The sequence below is a fragment of the Galleria mellonella genome, unplaced genomic scaffold, assembly GCF_026898425.1.
Source record: "Galleria mellonella isolate WM207_F2 unplaced genomic scaffold, CSIRO_AGI_GalMel_v1 utg33, whole genome shotgun sequence".
In the NCBI taxonomy this organism is placed as follows: Eukaryota; Metazoa; Arthropoda; class Insecta; order Lepidoptera; family Pyralidae; genus Galleria; species Galleria mellonella.
The window spans coordinates 14,418,739-14,442,749 of NW_026442079.1; the positions used below are offsets into that span (position 1 = coordinate 14,418,739).

Below are 24,011 nucleotides of genomic sequence, written 5' to 3' on the forward strand. Positions count from 1 at the left end.
AAATTCGGTTTAGGATTGGCGAATTTATCGCATACAAAAAAAAAAATAGAATCACATTAAGAATATTCCATCTAAAAGCATTTCAAAAAGGAATATCGAATGGATAATTAAATATCACGATAAGAACATAATAGTGGGGTGCGACACCTAAGCACACCTCCTGACCTCAGCGTCCATCTCTAACACCACCCGACACCGCCGGCAGACACTCGACACTCGACTATCCAATCGCAATATCAGAACATAATTATGTTGTTTATTTGAGAAATGAGATTTTTGTAATGTATAACTATACTTTTGCAACTATAATTGTAATTACGTTTCATTTATATCTATTATTAATCCGTGTGGTCCCGACGTAGAATGGACCACTATTTAACTACTAAGTCTACCTGAATGTCTAATTTAAAAGCTGGTGTATTGCTTTACATTTCTACCACATCTAGAAGGGCTTGGGAATTTTTCTACTTCTAAAGTCCACGAGGACGAAGTAGTGGGGAGAAACTAGTTCATTTTACTTTTGCCCGCGACTCCGTTCACGAGACATAGTTATTTACTAACTGAAATAAAAAGTACCTCATGTCCTTATGTTGATCGATCTAGTCGCTGAAGCAGCGATAGGTTACAACAAAAATTTACAACCACATGTGTAATATTAACAAGGTAACTTTAAAAAAAGAGTAACTGTTGAGTTTCTTGCGGGCTCTTCTCAACAGATAACTTACCGAACCCGGCAGTAGATTTAAAAAAAATGTCGACTTAAAAGTACTTAAGTGTAAACAAGTCTATTTAAATAAAGATGATTTCAATTTGAATGTGTAAGGATTTAAACCGTTCCGAATTGACGATAATTAACTTATCTCCGACTAATCCAGATAGCTTAGTGCATCTGAATCACACGGCCCAACATAAAGGAACAAAGCGGCAGCCATACAAAGGTGAATCGTCATGAAACTTACCATTACAATGAACTCCGAGTGGAATAGAAACGTATTGATCATCGTATGAACAACTGGCCGGAGGGTTGGCTCCCAAATTAATTACATACCTACGCGCCATCACCGCAACATCCGTGCAAAGGAAACAAGGTTTATTAATATTGCGGACCGAGGGTTCAATGCGCAAACAAACAAACTGTCAAACATCAACTATCCAAAATTTCAAAGTCGCACTACCCTACAGCCTGCGATTTTCGCCAATCACATTAGCCGAATTAAAAGAGGGATCATCGATTCTCTTAAACTTGTAAAATTATAAACAAATTAAGTCATTTTAGCCGATTGTAGCCGATAAGGGGAGTTTTGCCAGTAAGTGTTACGCTTGGCAGGCGGGTTGGCAACCGCATTTAGATGGTGGGAAGGGATTGTTAGTAATGCGGACTACCAGTCCCATTGCTAGCAATATACCCCGTCAGGTCGACCTCCACGTGGTCCCCCCTGGAAACCATGACGCTGGATTCTATATGTTTTCATCACGATGGGCTAACTGACTTGCTATTTCATTCTCACCTATCACCACTCACTGGTGCCCCGCCAGCGTATACCATTAATGCAGGCCATTAATCCATTAAAAAAAAACGCATTTAAGTTTTTAGAGATATTTTAAGTGGGACGCTGCTGCCCATCTCTCGCCTTCCCTTAGTCGCCTCTTACAACACCCACGGGAAAGGAAGGGGTGGCCTATTCTATGCCGGGACCATACGAGACAAAGAATCTATGATGACTAATATCGTAACAATGTAATAAATGTGAAACATTGTAGAAATGTTTACATATCGGATTGTTTATTACTCAATCACGCCTAAACGAATGAACGGATTTGAATGAAATTTGACACACGGTTAGATTAAATCCTAAATTAACTCATGGGCTAGTTTATATACTGACTCATGCGGGCAAAGCTGCGGGAAACTATTAATATTATATATATATATATATATATATATATATATATATATATATATATATATATATATATATAGTTTAACATTTTCATTTATGGTTAAATACTTGGCAATTTACTACATAAAGAGTGAAACTATTTGTTTGTTACCTCTTTATGGCGGGGCACCAGTGAGGGGTGATAGGTGACGATGAAAGCAAGTCAGTTAGCCCATCGTGAAGGATTCCACAAGAATTAACTACATTAGTATCCAGGGGGGACCATGTAGAGGTCACCCAGATGGATGGTATGTTACTAGCAATGGAACTAGCAGTCCCCCCCCCGTGATCACTTTAACAGATATTTTTAAGGGATGATAATGGAATGGCAAAACCATATGCGCTATCCGTATACACTGCTGGGGCACCAGTTAGGGGTTGACAGGTGAGAATGAAAAGGCAGGTCAGTTAGCCTGTTGTAATGAATACACTTGGGATTCACCACGTGGACGTCGACGGTCGAGGAGAACCTGCTAGTTCTAGTTACTAACAATCCCCCCCCCCCCCCGCGCCTTAACGTGCTAGCCAATCAGTATGAAATTTGATTTATAAGTACTATATGAAATGGAGAAAGACACAGAGTATTTTCCATTCCGGACACCCGTATAAAGTCGTGGACTAGTTGGAAACAGCGGAGAAACATATTTCAATCTTGACAAAAACTGTTACTTATACATATTATATAATAAAACTGTAGTGATAGAAAGTCTGTATATAGAAAAAAAAACGCTAAAAACAGAGACAGAGGTATGTTAGAAGTGAATAGAAAACATCGAAACTTTTTCAAAGTTTTTGTTTCTCTTTCTGTTTGTACGGGCTAATCTCCGAAACTGTTAGCATCTCTGAAATCTCTATATATAAATAAATCTTTGAAACCGATTTAAATGAATTTTTGCATAGCGGTACCTTACATCCCTGGTTTACATTTTAGATACTTTAATTCACGAACGATTAAAGAGTTCACGTAGTATAGTTAAACAACTATAGTAACTTATACAGCTTAGTACACAAGCTACTTAAGTATAGTAATTTTGACCTAAGGCAAAAAGTGAGAGCGACACGTCATTTGTTAATTTTGGCCCAGTATACTCAGACATGGTAAATAGGTAAACAGATTTTAAAGAGATTTATTTCTCTTCACAATTCATTACAGTGAAATACAATGCTTATATTAAACAAATTATAAATATAATTGTGAGAGACTGGTGCCTGAGATAGGTATAAGAATACCTGTATTAAAGGTAGATACATACATCGATACATACTAAACAGGAATAACAAATACCACGCGTGTGGCGTGAATTTACTAGGTATAGAGGAATAACACCTGAGTCCTCAGGAATGGCAACGCATGGGGGGTATCATGGGCGAAACAGTATACTCTGTTATGTCCATGGTACTGCTCATGTCTATAGGCGATGGTTACCACTTTCCATCAGGTGGGCCGTCAGTTTGTTTGCCATTCTAAGTAGTATAAAAAAAAAACCACGCGGACAAAGTCGCGGGCATCAGCTAGTTAAAGTACAAAACTAATATGGGACTGAACCTTACGACTATAAAAAAGAAAAACAAAATCAGTTCAAATCTATGCAGATATCAAAAAACATATTCGTATCAGGAACCTTCTAAAGTCATTGAACGCAACACTTTAATATGTATTAGAATCTGGAGACTTCCATTGTGACCTTAGAGCTGCGCTCTTGTCGGTGGAGCTCTTGCCACTCACTACGATTTTCAGCGAGTCTCTTCACCTCTTGATACGACACGACACCAACTCCTTCATTGATCTGCCTGATATAACTATGCCTCGGTCTCCCTCTTCCCCTCCTTCCTTCTATCTTACCTTCTACTATAATGTTCATAAGGTCGTCGTGTCGTATCAAGTGTCCCAATATTTTTCCCCTTCTGACCTCAATAGTTCTAACAATTTGTCTTTTTTCCTTAACCCTAAGCAGGACCTCCTCATTGCTAATTCGATCCCTCCAGCTAATTTTCTCCATCCATCTCCAGCACCACATTTCAAAGGCTATAAGTTTATCAATTTCCTTCTGAGTACTTTTATGCTTCTAAAATTAAACTGGCTACGTAAACACTATACAATGTTGCCAACCTGTTGCAGATGACAGGCCGTACCCCCAGTTCAGGCTTACGTGGATCGACCCCCTCCCCCCAACCCTGGCCCACTGTCTATCTTTAAAGTCTAAATTACAGTGCACCCTCATTTTAACTTGCACCCCTTTTACACAATATAAACTTAAATAGGGACATTACACTAGCTACGCCCGCGACTTCGCGCGTACATAATTACGTGAAAACATTGGAAATTTTTACAATATTATTAGTAATAGTCATATCAGCCTTTAACTGTCAACTGCTGAACATAAGCCTCCCCCTTGGGGGAGTTATTCCAGTAGTTTCCATGCTTGGCAGGCAGATTGGCAACCGCAGTAAGGCTTTAGAGGTGTTTTTTATAGATAATAAAGGAACGGTAACCCCGCCTGCGCTAACGGTATACGCTGACGGGGCACCAGTAAGGGATGATAGATGACAATGAAAAGCAAGTCAGTTAGCTCACTATAATGAATACACTTTCAGCATGATGGTTTCCAGGGTGTACCACGTGGAAGTCGACCTGACAGGGTATATTGCTAGTAATGAGACTGGTAGTAAGCATTACTAACAATCTCTACCCCTCGCTTTGGAGATATTTTAAAAGGTACGTTACTACGCGTCCCTCGACTATAAACACCTTTAGTTGCCTCTTACGGCACCCACGGGAAAACAAGAAGTGGCCTATTCTATGCCCGGTCTACACGGCCAAGCACATAAGATTAAAATCGCTATCATTGGAGTACTTTCTACCAGAGGGAGAATTTGTACAAAAATTGATTGCTTGGGTACCTCTGTCCCATTCGTGTTTCTACCGTGAAGCAGTTGTGTTTGCATGGCTGTGTTTCGGTTTGAAGGGTGGGATATGGCGTGAATTTACAGGGTACAGACACCTGAGTCCTCAGGAATGGCAACGCATGGGGGGTATCATGGGTGAAACAGTATACTCTGTTATGTCTATGGTACTGCTCATGTCAATAGGCGACCGTTACCACTTTCCATCAGGTGGGCCGTCAGCTTGTTTGCCATTCTAAGTTGTATAAAAAAAATACTTTTAAAGCAATATTCTACAAGGGTGTATACAATATTTCCCAAAGAAATATGGATTAATTTCATTACGTCATACATTAGTAACACGATCATGTTGTGTCGCAAGTCAATTTAGTTACCATAGTGTCATAGCGCTAGTTTCCAAGAACCCTGTATTTAAAAATTGCACACCAACCAATATCAACGCAATACATAGATATAAAGATAAAAATAATGGCAAATCTATTACCGAAAAGGCAAAGTAGAATGGCAATTATTTCTTCTCCGTCTATATAAGAAATCCAATGAATAATGATACAAAATAGGAAATCTGTAATATAATTGATAAAATATAAACATCTAATTATGAAACAGACAAAGACTCGAGTGTTACTGAAAGCATAAATATATATATATATATATATATATATATATATATATATATATATATATATATATATATATATATATATATATATATATATATGAATATAAATAAATATCTATTGAGAAATAAACATTGAAGAAATAATAAAATTAATAACTCGAGCTATCTGAATATGACATTATGACAAAACAAGAGATTCGTCACGCGCAGACCGGGACAGTACAGTGGCGCCCTCCCGTGATCATACTCGTACCTGTCCTTCTAAACGTGTCCCGTACCATCGTACGTTACATGATTATAAATAGATATCGATCAGAATTTGCCAGTTGTAAAAATAATAATTAACGTTCGAAAAAAATTTCAATAATTTACCCATAAAAACAAGAAAAAAACCTTAGACTTAAATTCGTAAATACAAGTTAATAAATTGCATATGTAATTAAAGATTATAACCAACAAAAAAAAAATACTTTAAACGTGACAAAATCACTCATTTTGATTTAAAAACTAAACTACTAAACTGATTTAGATAAAATTTCTATTGGACCAATTTTTACATATATCCTTTCAAAAAAAAATCCAAATCAGCTTAGAACCGATGGAGTTATAAGGTAACAAACATACAAAAAAAAACACACAACCGAATTGAAACCTCCTTCTTTCTAAAGTTAGTTGAAAAATGTCAAAAAATTAAAATTAAAAGAAGTATTTTAGTTTGCCATAAATACGAAACCTGATGTAAAAACATTTCAACAGTTTTGAGTCCATAGTTAATTAAATTATTTAATTTACATGAGGACTCAAAACTATATAGCATTATGCATATCTCCCATGCATTGAAACTGCTCAATGATATTTTGAGCCGGTATCCACAATTGGACGTATTTGCCTCCAACTTGCTGGAATTTCGTCGGATGACCACAGAGTGTTTGTGTTCAGAAATTTAAGATCTAATGTTATTTCTAGTTAAGTTAAATCTTTTTTTTATATTATTCCTTATATTTATGTGTATTATTTCTATTTATATATTTTATTGTTCAACGCTCAGTTGTCAATCTACCGACATCATAGGTACACTTGTAAAAAGCTCATATCCAATTGGTTGAAAACACTCGGCTATGATGCTACAGAGGCCTTACTTATCCCACAGATGTGAGAAAATAACTTAAAGACCATAATTTTTATATGAATGCGTACAAACACAAATACACACAGCGAGAAACACGCATGCACCTACAGAGACACGCATACATACACGCACACATACTCCCACACACACATGCACGCGCGCGCGAGTGCGTACACACACACGCACACACACGCACGCACACACACACAACTTCCATTTTAAATTATAACTAATTATCTCTTCCTATAAATTATATTTATTACATTGAATTCACTTGTTATATTACAAGTACTTAGTAAATAACCCTGCGGAGTGAGGCCCTGGTGAGCTGTAATACAGGTATTCTTATACCTATCTCAGGCACCAGTCTCCCACAATTATATTTATAATTTGATTAATATAAGTATGTCTCATTGTATTTCACTGTAATGAATTGTGAAGAGAAAAATAAATCTATTTATTATTATTATTATTGTATTGCTGCTCTCCTGAGTTAGCATATTTGAAGACTGTAAAGCTCATACAGTTGATGTAATAAATAAATAAATAAATATTTCCACTGTCATTTTTAGTGTTCAATTGTGATTCTAGATTTTTTTCTATATCAATGTAGTTGCTTTAATTTAATTCTTATACAGCATGTTTAGTTTTAGTATCACATTTATGCAACATACACTGTAATTTAATATAACATTACACATTCCGTTCAAAACATATTTATTATACTTTGTTAATAACAATAATATAGGTATGCAACAACAAATTAACATACCAAATAGCTGTGGGGGGGGGGAGGGTTGTTAGTAATGGAGTCTAGCTCACCCATTGCCAGCGATACACCTATCAGGTCGACCTCCACGCGGTTTCCCCGGAAAACCATAGTGATTAAATCTAGTGGAATTCGTCTCTCACTGGTGTCCCGCAAGCGTATATCGATAGCGGAGGCGGGGTTACCATTCCATTATCACGTGTTAAAAAAAGAATAGCCGTGTGAATTCGGCATACAAGGGGCTACCCTTTCCTTTCCCATGGGTGTCATAAGAGACGACTAAGGCAAGGTGAGGGATGGGCAGCAGCGTCCCTCTTAAAACATCTCTAAAGCCTAACTGCGGTTGCCAATCCGCCTGCCAAGCGTGGTAAATACTGGCAAAACCCCTCTAGGGGGAAGCTTGTGTTCAACAGTGGACAGTTAAAGGCTGATATGATACGATGATGAAAGTATCTTAATTGTCGAGGGATGGGCAGTAGCGTCATAACTACGGTTGCCAACCCGCCTGCTAAACGTAGCTATTACTTTCAAACCCCCCCCCCCCCCCCATAGGGGGAAATCTTTTCAATGGGTGAAAATAGAATGGTATCCACACCCGCGCTATCGGTATACACCGACGAGGCACCAGTGGAAGATGATAGGCGAAAATGTATGCAGGTCAGTTGGCCCACCATGATGCGAGAATTCGACAAGAATTAACCATGATAGTTTCCAGGGGGAACCGCGTGGTCGACTTGGCTGGGTATATTGCTAGCAATGAAATTCTCAGTCCCCATTACTAACAATCCCTTTGCCCCCTGTATCAGATATTTCACGCGATATTTAGGCAAGTACCTGTACCGCGTCATAACTTGCGCCAGCCTCGTCTCCCGGCCGCCTCGCTACCTGTAACAGAGTGGCAGCTCAAACTGATACCTAAGATTAGTACCTATACCTATGACTATGCAGCAGTAAGTAGCGATGTAGTTCAATTAAGTGCCTAGTACACGTTGCCAATGAGTTGGATCAAATATTGGCGTATTGTTCAAACATTCGTGTAATTTTAACAAAAAGTAATTTATGTCGTTAAATTCGATAAATTTTCAGTAAATGGTTTGCTAGACTGTATTTACGAGTGACAGAATTTATACTTTTTTACACCATGAACCGACCTCAAAAAAGATGAAACAACTACTTAAAACTCTTTAAAAAGCAATAAATAAAATGATCACCTACTAATTTAAATAAAATACTATTGTACATGCTACATACTGATCTGTTTGAAATCATATATATATATATATATATATATATATATATATATATATATATATATATATATATATATATATATATATATGAAATACTTTATTTATACGTTTTCTTTGGATTTCATCATCAGATTCTCACTTGCTGACAATGGTGTTCTGACTCTTTCGAATAAAAAAATAAAAAAAATCGATTCACAAACGACGTAGACACTGGTATATAGTGATACATAGTCTCCTTTTTTTGAAGTCGGTTAAAAATAACAATTTCGCACTTTGTTTTTTTTTATTCATTAATATAGAAATCCACAGCTACTTTCCAAAATAACGTACACGTTGAGTATCATATAAATATAGACAATAACGAATTTTAATTTTATAAACTTAAATTATAAGTCTAAAACATATTAGCTAGGCTAGAGTGTATGTAAAAAAACTAGGTCAAGTGTAAGTCGGACTCGCACAACGAGAGTTCCGTGCATCAAGCTTAATTTTTTTGTGAAATAACCACAAATTTACAGTTTTCGGAGATTTTTTTCCTTTACTTTGTGCTACATGACATAGCTTCTTGCAAAATTTTAGATTATATAAATAAAGAAATATAAGTGAATTAAAGCCTATGGTGCTCAACATTATTTACAGTTTTACCCATTTCTTCTAAAAAAGTATTCTAATAAATATATAAATAGCTAAATTTTTCTTTCAAAAAGTCCCTTCGTGAATATTACTTCAATTTATCACAACAATGAAAAGCCTCAATCTGGACTTTTATATAAAATATAATTATGATTTATATATTTATTAACTCAATATATACTACGTATTTAGTACATTACTGCAGCGGCCAGCAACTGAGGCATTAATGGACGAACATACAAATGGGCCGAGGCGTATCCGAGGCACACATACGTGAGTCCATCAATGCCTAGTTGTGGCCAAGGCTTGTATAGTACTTTTCTCAAACAATGCGCGGAAATCAAAAACACAATTTTACTTTTTAAATTTAATGACGAATAACGAACAATAATAATTTTACAGGCGCTATAATGTTGCTTTGTTTTTTTTTTTTTTTCAATAAACAGCTTTCTATTTGCAGTTCGAAATTTAAATAAAACCTTGTATTAGTTACATCCTTGGTAGTCATGTTTCGAAGTACAAGGTCATTCCATTTTTAAATTACAGGACAGATATGAGTTTACATAGTAATTTATCTGGCCGCAAAACCCGACAGATATGGATTTTCATACAACTTTTGCCGGCCGCTGCCCGCATGTATTTCGGCCAGTACGGCAATTTTGATTTATCTCGAAGAAGATTGTCAAAATAATGCTCACATTTCCAAGCATGTTTGAGAAATAGTTATTTATATATGTATTGTACGTGATTTATGTATATATATATATCTTGTAAGTATATTATTCTATATGTTTCTATGTTTATTTATCTTAAATTGTTATTTCTCAAAATATTTATTTAATTTACATTTTTTTTAATCTATGCACCGACATTTACTCTCTCTGTTTATCGTAACGGTTGGCTGGTAGAGAATGCCATCAGGCATTTAGTCCGCACTGTAGACATGTTTTAATGTGTGCAAAAATATAAATAAATAAATAAATACATATTATTATAAATATAAAAAGTCTCCATTGACGTCAAATCGTGATCCTGATCAGTCTGTACACGATATTTTCCAAGCCCATTTTCCTAAACGAGTGGGTGTAAAGTCAGACGTAATAACTATAGTTAGTAAATTTCTTTAATCTCCACAACGTAGTATGGTAAAAAAAAATCTAATCCCACCGTCTGTACGCTTAGATCTTTTAAACTCCGCACCCGATTTTAATATGGTTTGCATCAACTGACTCTTGGCCACAGCAGAATATCAGTGTTTTGCTCTTTTAAGGGCAAAGCAATAAACTGAGATGTGACCATTTTATGTTACTATGGCACACGCATGAAGGAAGGGAAAGAAGGGAGATTGTTAGTTTATATATATATTGTTTTTTTTTTTTTTTTTTTTTGTTTTGTCCTTTTTTATTTTCATTCTTTTATCTCTTTTATTGTGTATTACGTGTATGTTTTTTTTTATTGTAATTTGTGTGCTGTAAGTAATGTAAATAAATTCTCTATCTATCTATCTATCAATACATAGAGTGATTCAAGAGGAAGATTTATACGTATAATTTAAATTGTTTTGTGTTACTTTTTTTTAATGGGTGATGATGGAATGCTAACCCCACCCTATCGGTATACACCGGCGGGGCACCAGTGAAGAATGATAAGGTGAGGATGAAGCAGGTCAGTTGGCCCACCGTGACGAATTCGACAAGAATTAAGTATAATGGTTTGCAAGGAGAAGAAACGCGTGGAAGTCGACCTGAGATGGTATATTGCTAGCAATGGGGCTATTAGTACCACATTACTAACAATCCCCTAAAACACACGGACGTTAGTCCTAGTTACTAGCAATTAACTCTATTAGGATAATATTATTTGACTACATATATAATACATGTGGTGTGGGGGCAAAGGGATTGTTAGCAATAGAGTTTGACAACACCTTTCCTAGCAATATGCCCTATTAGATCGACCTCCACGTGGTTCCACCTGGAAACCATCGTGAACAATTCTTGTTGAATTCGTCACGACGGGCTAACTGACCTGCTTCATCCTCACCTATCATCCTTCACTGGTGCCCCGCCGGTGTATACCGATAGCGCAGGCGGCTTACCATTCCATTATCACCCATTAAAAAAATACATGTGGTGTGAATACACCCCGCTCCACAGGCCGCCAAATCTACACAGAGTGAACAAAAGTAAACAGACATAGCCTCGAAATAATCCTATTGTCTGATTCAGTTACAGGTTCGTTAGCAAGCGATTATACTCATTAAAACTGTTATCCGTTGTGCCATTTTACTTTGATTGATACATCGCTACGCAGCGATCGTATGCACTCGGCACGGCGCTGTGGGCTGTTAACTAAGCGCCTATGCAAATAATGGACTGATAGATAGATACTTTGTTTGTTTTTTATAAAGTGCATTTGATTGCAAATGAAAGCTTTTTCTGTATTTTTTTTTCTAATATAGATATAGGGGCCCCCCCTATATCTATATTAGAAAAAAGGGATTGTTAGTAATGTGGTCTAACTACCCCATTGCTAGCAATATACCCTAACAGGTCGACCTCCACGTGGTTCCCCCTGGAAACCATCGTAGTTAATTCTAGTACAATTCATTACGATGGGCTAACTGACCTGCCTGCTTTCATCGTCACCTATCATCCCTCACTGGTGCTCCGCCAGCGTATACCGTCAGCGTATAATCATAAAATGGTATCAGGCGGGGTTACCATTTTATGATCACCCATTAAAATATATATATATATATAGATATAGATTTATTCGTGGACAATATTTCGCTGTGTTAGATGCATGCTTTGTAAGTGCTGGAAGATTATGGAAGTCCATATATCGACGCTGTGACTAAGAGGCCTGTGCAGACGATGGACATTTTATCGCGTACGTAATTTCTGTATGTAAGCCACACGTATGAAGCGCATACATACTTTGAATATACGTAATGATTAGTCGTGTATTTAAACAATTTGTTACCGTTGTAACATGCAACTTCAAAAGTTTTATTACGCCCAATAATACACAGCGAGAATTAGTGATTACCTCTCGTTAAATTATAAAAAACCTGATCAAACAAGGTACACAATGCAATAAAGGGAAATTTTTTTAATTAACAAAATGCCCACCGTCTGCGGAACCCTTAAAACTTTTTAACGATTTCAAACAAATGAACAGATTGTAGGAATTTCAAAAATTGTATAATAGATGGAGAGGACAACGTGTTACTCTGTGAGGGAAAAAGAATTGCTAATAATGGTGTTTAACAGCCCCATTGCTATATATACCCTATCAGGTAGACCTCTACGCGGCCCTCTCTGAAAACCACCATGATTAAATTATTGAATTAGCCACTATGGGCCAACTGACCAATCACTGGTGCCCCGCCAGTGTATACCGACAGTTGGGGTCACTATTTCTTTTACACCCATTAAAAAACCCGCTGCATGTCAACACGAGCCCTTCTAGCGTATTACTCGATGCACACAAGTCTATACAGTAACTGTTATACTTGTACGTTATCGCTACTGTATGCATAAGATAGAACTAGACAGTAACGTCTATTTTAGGGTTCCGTTCCAAAATGGTGCAAGGGAACCCTTATGGTGCCTCTTTGTATATCCACCCGTCCGTCTGTCACAGCGCTATATCTCAAAAACTAGTAAAACTGTCGACTTAAAATTTAGCATTACATATTTTTGGTCCACACATATTGCAATAGAAATAACTGAAAATGTACTATTATTTTTGGGTCCAAAAGAGGTGATCAAAATTTTAGAATAAATCTACTATATTCTATCTTATATCCTATCCTATATACTATCCTATATCCTATCCTATCCTATATCCTATCCTATGTCCTATCCTATCCTATGTCCTATCCTATCCTATCCTATATCCTATCCTATCTACTCTCTCCAAGTGGGATATCTTATAAAATAACTTCATTTGTTCTTTTTATAATTGATTTCTATTTATTTTTATGGCGAGTATTTTTTTACTTATGATTGAAAATGCGGGAAAAAGCCACCCCTCCGCTTCCCCCTTATCACCGAATTTTGTAAAGCGATAAAAATACAAAAATTACAATTTGTAACTGTATATATGAATGAAGTTAACAGGAAAAATAAAACAACGTTTCTATATAGCATCGTTTTCGAGTAATTAATAAAATATCTCCAAAAACAAACAGTTATGCGGTCTAGTCTATAATCAAAACTACTTACTAGGCTTATTAATAATATGGATTTGTAGTTAGGTCTTTTCTAATTGTATAATTGTTACTTAGTATACATTGACGCTTATCTGTGAGAGCTGTATACACCTATAACTGATGTGTTCATATGGCCTTAAGCTTGGTAGGGAGGAGTGAGATGTTTTTGTTCAAGTAAACTTAAATTTAAGCATTTTTAATAGTAATATTCCACTTTTACTTATTTATAACATTGTACATTGCTTGCTTAATTGCTGTGAGCAAATTGTTAGGGTGTCTTTAAAAAAAAAAAGAAAAGAAATGTGGCCCCAAAATTAAGTATTGCAGTATCAATAATAATAACTATTAGGTGTCTATTTCCTATATAAATTACAATAAAGGTTTTTCATCAACATATCAGCCTCTAACTGTCCACTGCTGAATTATGTTCAGCAGCCTCCCCCTTGGAGGGTTTTGCCAGTAGTTGCCACACTTAGCAGGCGGATTTGCAAGTTGCAATTTGCAGTTTGCGTAGTTAGGCTTTAGAGATGTTTTAAGAGGGATGATGCTTCCAGTCCCTCGCCCTCTTTAGTCGTCTCTTACGACACCCACGGGAAAGGAAGGGGTGGCCTATTCTATGCTGGGACCACACGAATAACAATATTATTTTGTATTATATCTATGTAAGTACGGTACCCTCGGCGTGTGAGTTCAACTCGCGCCTGACGCGTTTTTTTTTTCATTATATGATAACGTAACAGTAACCCCGGCTGCGCTATCGACGCACGCTGCCGGGGCACCAATGAGTTATGATAGGTAAAGATAAAAGTAGACCAGTTGCACAATCATGACAAATGCATTAAGAAATAAACACAACGGTTTCCAGGGGGAACTGCGTGGACGTCGACCTCACAGGGTATATCACTAGTCCTTGTTACGCTTACGTAACAAGGACTAGTGTGTTAACGTCTGGATTCTAGAACTTTCTCAGAGTATTCCTAGAGTATTCTAATAACATTATAATCATTATAATTGTATCAGCCTTCAACTGTCCACCGCTGAACATAAGCCTCCCTGTTAAGTATCCCACTGTAATATATCCATTATGTACACACAAACATATTGTCATCTATTATATATATAGAGCGTTGTTTAGTTCAATTATTTAGATAAATAAGTAGACAATAATACTGGCAACTGAGAGAGGCACGCGTTGCCATGGTGACCAAAAAATAAAAGAGAAAGATTATTCTCATTAAAAATATTCGTATAACAGGACAACGTTATTATTTATCACAGAATCAATTAAATAAATCGAGTAGTTCCTCAAGATCCTCATCAGGATTAAACACTCGCCCTTGGGGAATTTTGCCAATAGTTTCCACGCTTGGCAGGCGGATTGGCAAACGCAGTTAGGCTTTGGAGATGTTTTAAGAGGGACGCTGCTGCCCATCCCTCGCCCTCCCTTAATCGCCTCTACGACACCCACGGAAAAGAATGGCCGACCACACGGGAATGCTAATAACACACACATAAATGAATTTGCCATTTACTTTGAGATGCAGGAAAAGATATCGTAAGATACGATAACGTTGTATTGTTTTTGGTTAAATTGATTGAAAAACTGTTAAATTGTTTAATTGATTTGATTTTATAAAAAGGAAAAATTTGATTTTTTATTTGTAACGGATATACTCAAACCCTATTACTCAATAAAAACTAAAACTCCTAAATGTTTTTTATTATAAAATCTTTATTGTATATAATTTACATTGGACACATAAAAAAAGATTTAATATACTATTTTACCTTATGTAATGTTTTACCACTTTCATTCAAAAGAATTTTTTTTTTTTAATTTAAATAGTTAAAATAAGTTTATGTGAGACTAGTAACCCAGCCTCTAACTTATAATGGCAATCAAGCTGACGGCCCACCTAATGGAAAGTGGTAACCGTCGCCTATAGACATGAGCGGTACCATGGACATAACAGAGTATACTGTTCGCTCAGAACACCCTCCATGTGTTACCATTTTATTGATGTCGTATCGATTCGGAAATAATGTTGCTGGAAGATGATTCCAAACACTAAAATATCGGATATTGTCCCCGTCTCCAGTAACGACCACTGACTATTCTAGAAGAAACAATTTAGTAAATATTACATTATTATTTGTATACGTCATTGTATATTGTGATACGTCAACAAACGATACGAATTTAAATATATTTCGTATATAATTTAAGAGAACTTTCCGACGGAATTGGCTTAGTCAAATTTATCGGTATCCTTGAAAATAACAGACGCGCAAAATATACTGAACTGTATGCAATTATGTATGTTTAAAATACAATTGAACATAGAAAGAGTTACGATATATTCACGCAGAGGTACGGTGGGACCGACACGGCAGGGATGTGGCGAATCAGCTTACTTCCATAATCAGAGGGAAACTTTGTACAAAAGTCGTTTGCTTGAGTACCTCTGTCCCATTCGTGTTTCAACCGTAAAGCAATTGTGTTTGCATGGCTGTGTTTCGGTTAGAAGCGTGGGATATGGCGTCAATTTACAGGGTACAGAGGAATAACATCTGAGTCCTCAGGAATGGCAACGCATAGGGGGTATCATGGGCGAAACAGTATACTCTGTTAAGTCCATGGTACTGCTCATGTCTATAGGCGACGGTTACCACTTTCCATCAGGTGGGCCGTCAGCTTGTTTGCCATTCTAAGTTGTATAAAAAAAAAATTTTTTTTATACAACTTATATAAATTCACTAGTGGCCCAGTCCAGCTGGGCACGGGTATGTAAAGGAAAATACAAAAAAGTATTTTATATTAGTGAATACAGAGTAAAATATCTTACGTATGGCAATCTTAATAAAATTTTAAATACACTATCGGAGCTTAAAAATAAGGCGATAAAATTTTTTTAATAGTAAATAACACTTACATACCTGTTTCTTTATTACCGACGTGTAATAATTATAATTATTTCTAATTTCATTAAATTGTAACTTAACATATTTAAAAAAATGGAAGAAAATACTCTGGCATTAAGTCCGCCTTTTGACCAACTGATAATTTGTCAAAAATATCTTAAATATAGATAAGTAATCTGTCTGTAGGTTCGTTATACAATTCGTGTTCGGCCACAACTTTCCATCAGTCGATCCGCCAACTAGTTTTCCACTACCAGCTCATTTAGAAATTAACATAATTGCATTCGTACTGGTCACCACTTCGAAAGAGTGTAAAAGAGTATCACTACAGAAATTAAATATGTGTGTAGATGGTTGTAAGTGTTGAGAGGTTAAAAAGAAATAAATGGACCGTGTGAAAGATGAATAACTACAATAGGAGGGAATACCGAAATGATTGCAAATACATTGCCGAAGTTATCCCAAGAGACTACAGCATGGGGTTCTTCATAAGGGGGGTAAAGAGGTTACTTCAGGATCGGCAACGCGCGCGTAATACCCCTGGTATTGCAGGCGTTCATAGGCTACGGTAACCACTTACCATCAGGTGGGCCGTATGCTTGTTTGCCACCTCAGTGGTATAAAAAAAACAAAACATAATATTACGCCGACTCCAAATAGATAACAAGGGTAGGAAGATGACGAATTTGAGAAATAGATCGTATTAGGAAAAGGTAGCCAACTATATACTTAATAAAAGTAAAATATCTATAACACATATATAAAACAATGATTATTCATATCATCATTATCATTCATCATTATTATTTCAGCCATTATCCGTCCCCTGCTGGACATAGGCCTGCCCCATAGACTGCCATAAGGAACGTTCCCGAGCCACCTGCATGCAAATACATTTGAGGTCGTCACTCCATCTAGTGGGGGGTCGTCCTACAATTAAGAAAGAAAGAAAGAAACTTTATTCTACAGAAATATGCGACTACACCCACACAGGGGTTAAAATACTTTGCTACTCAAGAACCTTTCTTTCCCATCGGTTGTCGGTGCTTCGAGCTATTCATATCTCATGGTAAAATTATTTATTTGGCACCGCAAAAGAACAAATAGAGATTTCATACATATTAGAATCATATAGAATAAGTACGGAAGTGATCATGTGAATTAAAGAAAAATTACCAAAATGAACAAATATACACAGCCAACATGTAAGTATTGTAAGTAATAATCTAACGGAACTGAGATATGACCCCATCAATTCGAATTCAGAGACTAAACGGGAAATGAAGGAAGGATAATCAAGGAGCAACAGAGCCATTCAGTGAAAGGGATTGTTAGTAATGGGGACTATCAGCCCCATTGCTAGCAATATACCCTGTCAGGTTGACCTTACTATGGTCTCCCCTGGAAACCATTGTACTAAATTAATTATACTATTTATCACGATAGGACAACAGCAGGTCAGTTTTTTCTCTTCACTCTCACCTACCATCAATCACTGGTCCCCGCGCAAACCGTTAGCGCATGCGGGGTTAATATTCCATTATCATAAAAAAAACTGGGCGACTCTATAGCTCTAAAAACCAATAGAAAAGAATAGTTCTCGAATGGCGACCCTGTACAAGTTAATGTAGAAGAGTATGACTCTTTCTCGTGAGGTACCCGCGTAGTTTAGGCCACCCCTTCCTTTCCCGTGGGTGTCGTAAGAGGCGACCAAGGGAGGGCGAGGGATGGGCAACAACGTCCCTCTTAAGAAATCTCCAAAGCCTAACTACGGTTGCCAATCCGCCTGCCAAGCGTGGCAACTGCTAGCAAAACCCCCCAAAGGGGAGGTTTATATTCAGCAGTGGACAGTTAAAAGTTGGTATGATGATGATGACTCTAGATAGAACTACGATCACAAATGCATTTCAGAGGGTTCAAAAACCACTAACAGGATTTACTTTGCATAACCGGCCGAGTTTAATAGTCCTCTCATGCTGAACTGTAATATCAAAGGGCATGTTCATTTGCACTGGCAGATTATACAAATCAAGTATTATTATGATTCATGTAAAGCAAGGTTTTAAGGCCCCCATAAAATCAATAGATGCTGGGTCAAGACCGCTTTATGGCCGTTTATGTGCAGTAGTGAAATATATTATTTCTGTGTATATATATATATATATATATATATATATATATATATATATATATATATATATATATATATATATATATATATATATATATATATATATATATATATATATATATATATATATATATTATGCGAATGCATATCTTTATATGTATTTAAAAAACGAACAGAGTTTCGTGCCTCCAGTAAAACTGTTTATAATTACTCTTCTCCATCCAAAGGTTGCGTGGAAGAGATCGCTCTTAGCGATAAGGCCGCCTATTGTTTTCTTAGTGTAATATTTTCTTGTAATTGTTTGTATCTATAACAAATTTACTACTGTAATCTTATGAAGGAAACAATAAAGAGTATCTATCTATTAATAAATATACTTAACAAATGAAACGAACAGAATTCCCGATTAAGTAAAAAGAGAAGTAACAATGAACCTAAAAATAATATTACGAAACGTACTTGACTACTTTTTCATTCGTTACACGCCTACCTGGAATATTTATAAGTACTTACGCAATGAGCCACAAAAAACAAAGTACATTTTTCTATGTTTTTATATAATACTTACTGATTCGGCAAACGTTGTTTTACCATATACATTATTTCTAGAACTATACATGAAAATACATCGTACTACAGTTATTATATTCTACTGTCATCTTGCAACCATATTGCGGCATATAAAAATTGAGATTAAACAACAGGGGTTAAACGTAAAAGCGTGAAAATTTGAATTTGTATGTATTTTTCAATGCTAAATCATAACAAAATAAAAATAAAAAAAATTACGAAAAAATATAAAAAAATATTTATGGGTGGGTTACTATCATTGAGGGGTACGAAAAATAGATGTTGGCCGACTCTCAGACCTACCCATATGCGGTAAATCGGTAAAGCCGTTTCGGAGGAGTTTGGTAACAAACACCGCGACACGAGAATTTTATATACTAAAGATTAGAAATCGGTAGATAAATTCATACGTTGACAGAAACAACATCCCAACTATTCTAGAACACTACAAATGATGTAACAACGTTTAGTAGAATTGCAATTGTTTTTTTTTTCATAAACTACAAACTTTCTGCCCGCAACTTCGTGCGCGTCATTTCCGTTTTTTTTTTTTTACAACACAGGGGGCAAACGAGCATGCGGCTCACCTGATGGTAAGTGACTACCGCCGCCCATGATCACCCACAACACCAGCGGCATTGCAGGTGTGTTGCCGGTAGAAATTCTGATGTAGAAAAACCAAAAGAGTAGGCCTTTTCTAGACGTAAGATGAAACATTCGCCATATTTTATGGGACACTTTCAAAAATACTACTGTGTTAATCGCGTCCAATTGGGTGCAGTCGCTTTTGAGTAGGGGGAGAAGGATTGTTAGTAATGGAGGGCTTAATCCATATTGCTAGTAGTATACCTTTTCAGATCGACTTCCACGCAGTTCCCCCTGGAAACCATAGTGATTAATTATTGTCAAATTCGTCACAATGGGCCAACTGACCTGACTCCATCCTCACCTATCATCCTTCACTGGTGCCCCGCCATTTTTTTTTGTTTTTTTTTATACAACTTAGAATGGCAAATAAGCTGACGGCCCACCTGATAGAAAGTGGTAACCGCCGCCTATAGACATGAGCAGTACCGTGTACATAACAGAGTATCTAGTAAATTCACGCCATATCCCACCCTTCAAACCGAAACACAGCCAAGCAAACACAACTGCTTCACGGTTGAAACACGAATGGGACAGAGGTACCCAAGCAATCGACTTTTGTACAAAGTCACCCTCTGGTAAATGGATGCAAAGTAATAAAATTAATTTAACATTTATGTAAGTATTTGGAAGCGAGATACAGTCAAAAATATTATTACATTACAATCATATACGACGCATGTGTGCGTGCGAAATGTAAACATTGTAATAGAGTGCTAGTCGTTTATTAATTCAAAATAAATCTAAACAAAAGGAATAATAAGGAAGAAAAAGGATATAATATTTTTGGGTCATTGCGACACACTTGGTGAAAACATATCTCCAATATTCATTTTTTGTTTTATATTTGAAAAAATGTAAATAATCAAATTGTATCATTTTATTCATTAATTTACGTGTGTTAAATGGCTCAAATAAAGTGTTTATCTATCTATCTATCTATCTATCTAATACACAAAAAAAAAGAATTAACCTTAAAACCAACTTAAATTGGCAAAATTTTCCTAATCATTGGTGAGCGAAATATAATATAAATATTATTACTGTAATTTAGATGAACAGAAAAATAGCAGTTACGTATTAAAATTTACAAATTCACACACACACATAGCAGGAATGCTTTTAATTTGTTTATGTTATTAGAATATATATTATACAGCAATTAACTTTCCTAACAAAACTCCGTGATTGCAATTCTACGATACTGCGTATGAAAATTGTTGCTGGGATGAAATTAATAAAACTGACCTCGGGCGATATTGGATTATTAGCCATGATTTGTTATGGAATTATGACGTACTCGTATTAATACATATAATAAAATCGTAACTGATCGTCTTTACATGAAAGATATATAAGAAAAACTACTACATGGCGGCTTTATGAATGCAATAGAACCCAAAACTATGTTTTTTTTTAATTTTTGTCTATTTGTCTGTACGTTTGTGCACGCTTATCTCAGAAACGCCAATCAATTTGAATGCGGTTTCCACTAATGCGTTGCGGTTTGCTTCATTTAACATTTAGTGTTTGTATTATTTCAATAGGTTCATAATTAAAAAAGTTATATTTTAATCTAAAGAATCACATATAAAATGCTATAAAATAACCGATCAGTTGAATTGGCTGAAATTTTATGAAGGTATTAGGCATGTTATTATCATTTAAGTATATAATACAATATGAGGCCAGATTCATGAAGAGTTCCAATGGGAATGATATACGTGAACTACATAGTTAGAAGCGGACAACGCCGCAGGAAACGGCTAGTCTAAAATATAATTTGCCAGAGGGAAACTGCAGGTTACCGTTGCCATGGCTTCCTCTTCATCATCTATTTCAACTACCAAGTACCTAGCTATGATGACCTTCACCAAAACCGCAGTTAATTTTTTTTTATTCAATTTAAAATGGCAAACATGCCGACGGCCCACCTGATGGAAAACGCTAACCGTCGCCTATAGACATGAGTAGTACCATGGACATAACAGAGTATACTGTTTCACCCATGATATCCTCCATGCGTTGCCATTCCTCAGGACTCAGGTGTTATTCCTCTGTACCCTGTCAATCCTTAAGGATTTCGTCACAATCCAAATGGCCCAACTTCTTTAATCACTCACTGGCACCTCACCAGCTGAAGCGAGAGTGTACGTAGAGTTATAATACCATTTTCACTTCTTAAATATAAATATATTTTCTATATAAATAGATAAGTGATTTTACGCGTAGTAAGCCACATAATGTAAATTATTTAGTGATAACAAAATTTGTAATGAAACTTGTAGACGCATCTAGAAGCAACCGCGTTTGTCACTCGATTAGGTTGTTTGTTCCAACGATTGATTAACAATTTTGATACAAACATTAATTTCTTGGTATGATAGAAATTTACGAATCGCAGGAGTAATTAATTAATCGTTTACCGATATTGTAAAATGGTTGATTTCAGCTCGCGCTATTGTTTCGATATGTAACTTTAGAAACGTCTAGAAATCGATTTTTATTATCCATCCAATGGATAGACATTTAAAGATGAAAATTAAGAAAATATATTTGAATGACTGATTAATTGTTCATTGATATTGTAAAACGGGACGGCGTGTCTATTTAAAGACGTGTTATATTATATGTAGCGTACGATATGGAACTCTAGAAAGGTCTAGAAATCTATTTTTAACATGAATCTTATTCATAGGTAACTGTCGACTGCAAGAAATTTCCATATTTAATAGACTGCATATGAAATAATAATATATAAATAAATCCAAGACTTTTAAATGATCATTATGGGACTAGGAAATTTGTACATATTTTGGGAAAAATCAGCCTATTTGTAATGTTTATAACTGTGAGAGTTTGCAGAATAAAAGAACGAGGGCAGCTATTTATTGCCAAATTTAAAGTTAATATTATGGAGGTTGGAATCGTTCAGAGTATATTAAGTCAATACATATCCGACGCTATCAAAATGCTGCGTGATCTAGCAATAATCAATGGAATAAAATTGTACAACTCGTAGTGTAGATGCAATAAGGATTATCCTATCTTTTATAAATTATTTATTAGGAAAGATAAAAACAAATCCAGACACAAGAAATTTATACTACTACCTTTATGCGCGCTACTTCATCCGCGAAGATTTCAGAAACATAAAAATGTATATTGAGATACAACAGTTTTTATATTACTCTGTCAGGAACAGACATATGAAAAGTGCCCTCAATTTCGCGCAGTGGTCTTTGCTTCTACCGGAACCAACATACACACACATAAACGGACAAAATTTTTGAAATAACATATTTTGGCTTCTATTGGTGTTATTAAAACCCATAGATTAGATATATTTTTCTTCAATAATTCCCATATGTGTACACACATCGTCTAGCTACAAAGTTTGTATAGTAAGTAAGAGTAAATAAAAAAAAAATGGGACTACGCATTGATTGCGCATACGCCGCACTACAACGTACGATATGGAACTCTAGAAATGTCTAGAAACCGATTGTTATCCATAGATAAATTGGACAGCGCCGATGACACGAATTTTAGACGATAGTCGTCGGAATTTTGAGATAAAGAACGTTGAGTAATGTTTATTAAATCAGTATACGTTGGAGGGAAGGGACCGTTAATTACAATGTTGACAAAATACCATCAGATTTGCGTGTTCTACCGCCTGTACAATAGATTGTGCTCAGAGGAATTGTTCAATATGATGCCCACAGCCACTTTCTACCATTGTACGACTCTCCATCGACAGGGAGTTACTGGACACACGCACGCACAGTACGCGACCATTGAGGCTGTAGGACATGGGGATTTTTTTTTATACAACTTAGAATGGTAAACAAGCTGACGGCCCACCTGATGGAAAGTGGTAACCGTCGCCTATAGACATGAGCAGTACCATGGACATAACAGAGTATACTATTTCGCCCATGATACCCCCCATGCGTTGCCATTCCTGAGGACTCAGGTGTTATTCCTGAGGATTTCCTAAGGGTGGGGCCCTTCAAACCGAAACACAGCCATACAAACACAACTGCTTCACAGTTGAAACACTAATGGGACAGAGGTACCCAAGCAATCGACTTTTGTACAAAGTCTCCCTCTGGTAAATATCTGCGCGTATAGGAACCTGCCTAATAGAACAGGCCACATATCACACATGCACTGGTTCACGTACGCATTAGAACACAACAGACAATATTTACCCACTTTTCCATAATTACAGTTGGTCATATACGAAATTTTTCATAATCGCAACTTGTCGT

General features: G+C 36.1%; 1 protein-coding gene across 3 annotated transcripts in view; it reads right to left on the bottom strand.

The window, feature by feature from the left end:
• Nucleotides 1-24,011, bottom strand: part of LOC113516411 (protein cycle) — a 121,229-nt gene that overhangs the window by 93,770 nt on the left and 3,448 nt on the right. Inside the window, exon 2 of one of the 3 annotated variants that reach the window (XM_052896633.1) lies at nt 8,205-8,249. The exons of 1 other annotated variant lie outside the window; for it this stretch is intronic. In XM_052896633.1, coding sequence (XP_052752593.1) covers nt 8,205-8,212 — 8 coding nt within the window. In that variant the 5' untranslated portion in view covers nt 8,213-8,249. Of the gene's footprint in view, nt 1-8,198; nt 8,250-24,011 lie in introns of all 3 variants that reach the window. One more of the 3 variants, XM_052896632.1, reaches the window with a different exon arrangement.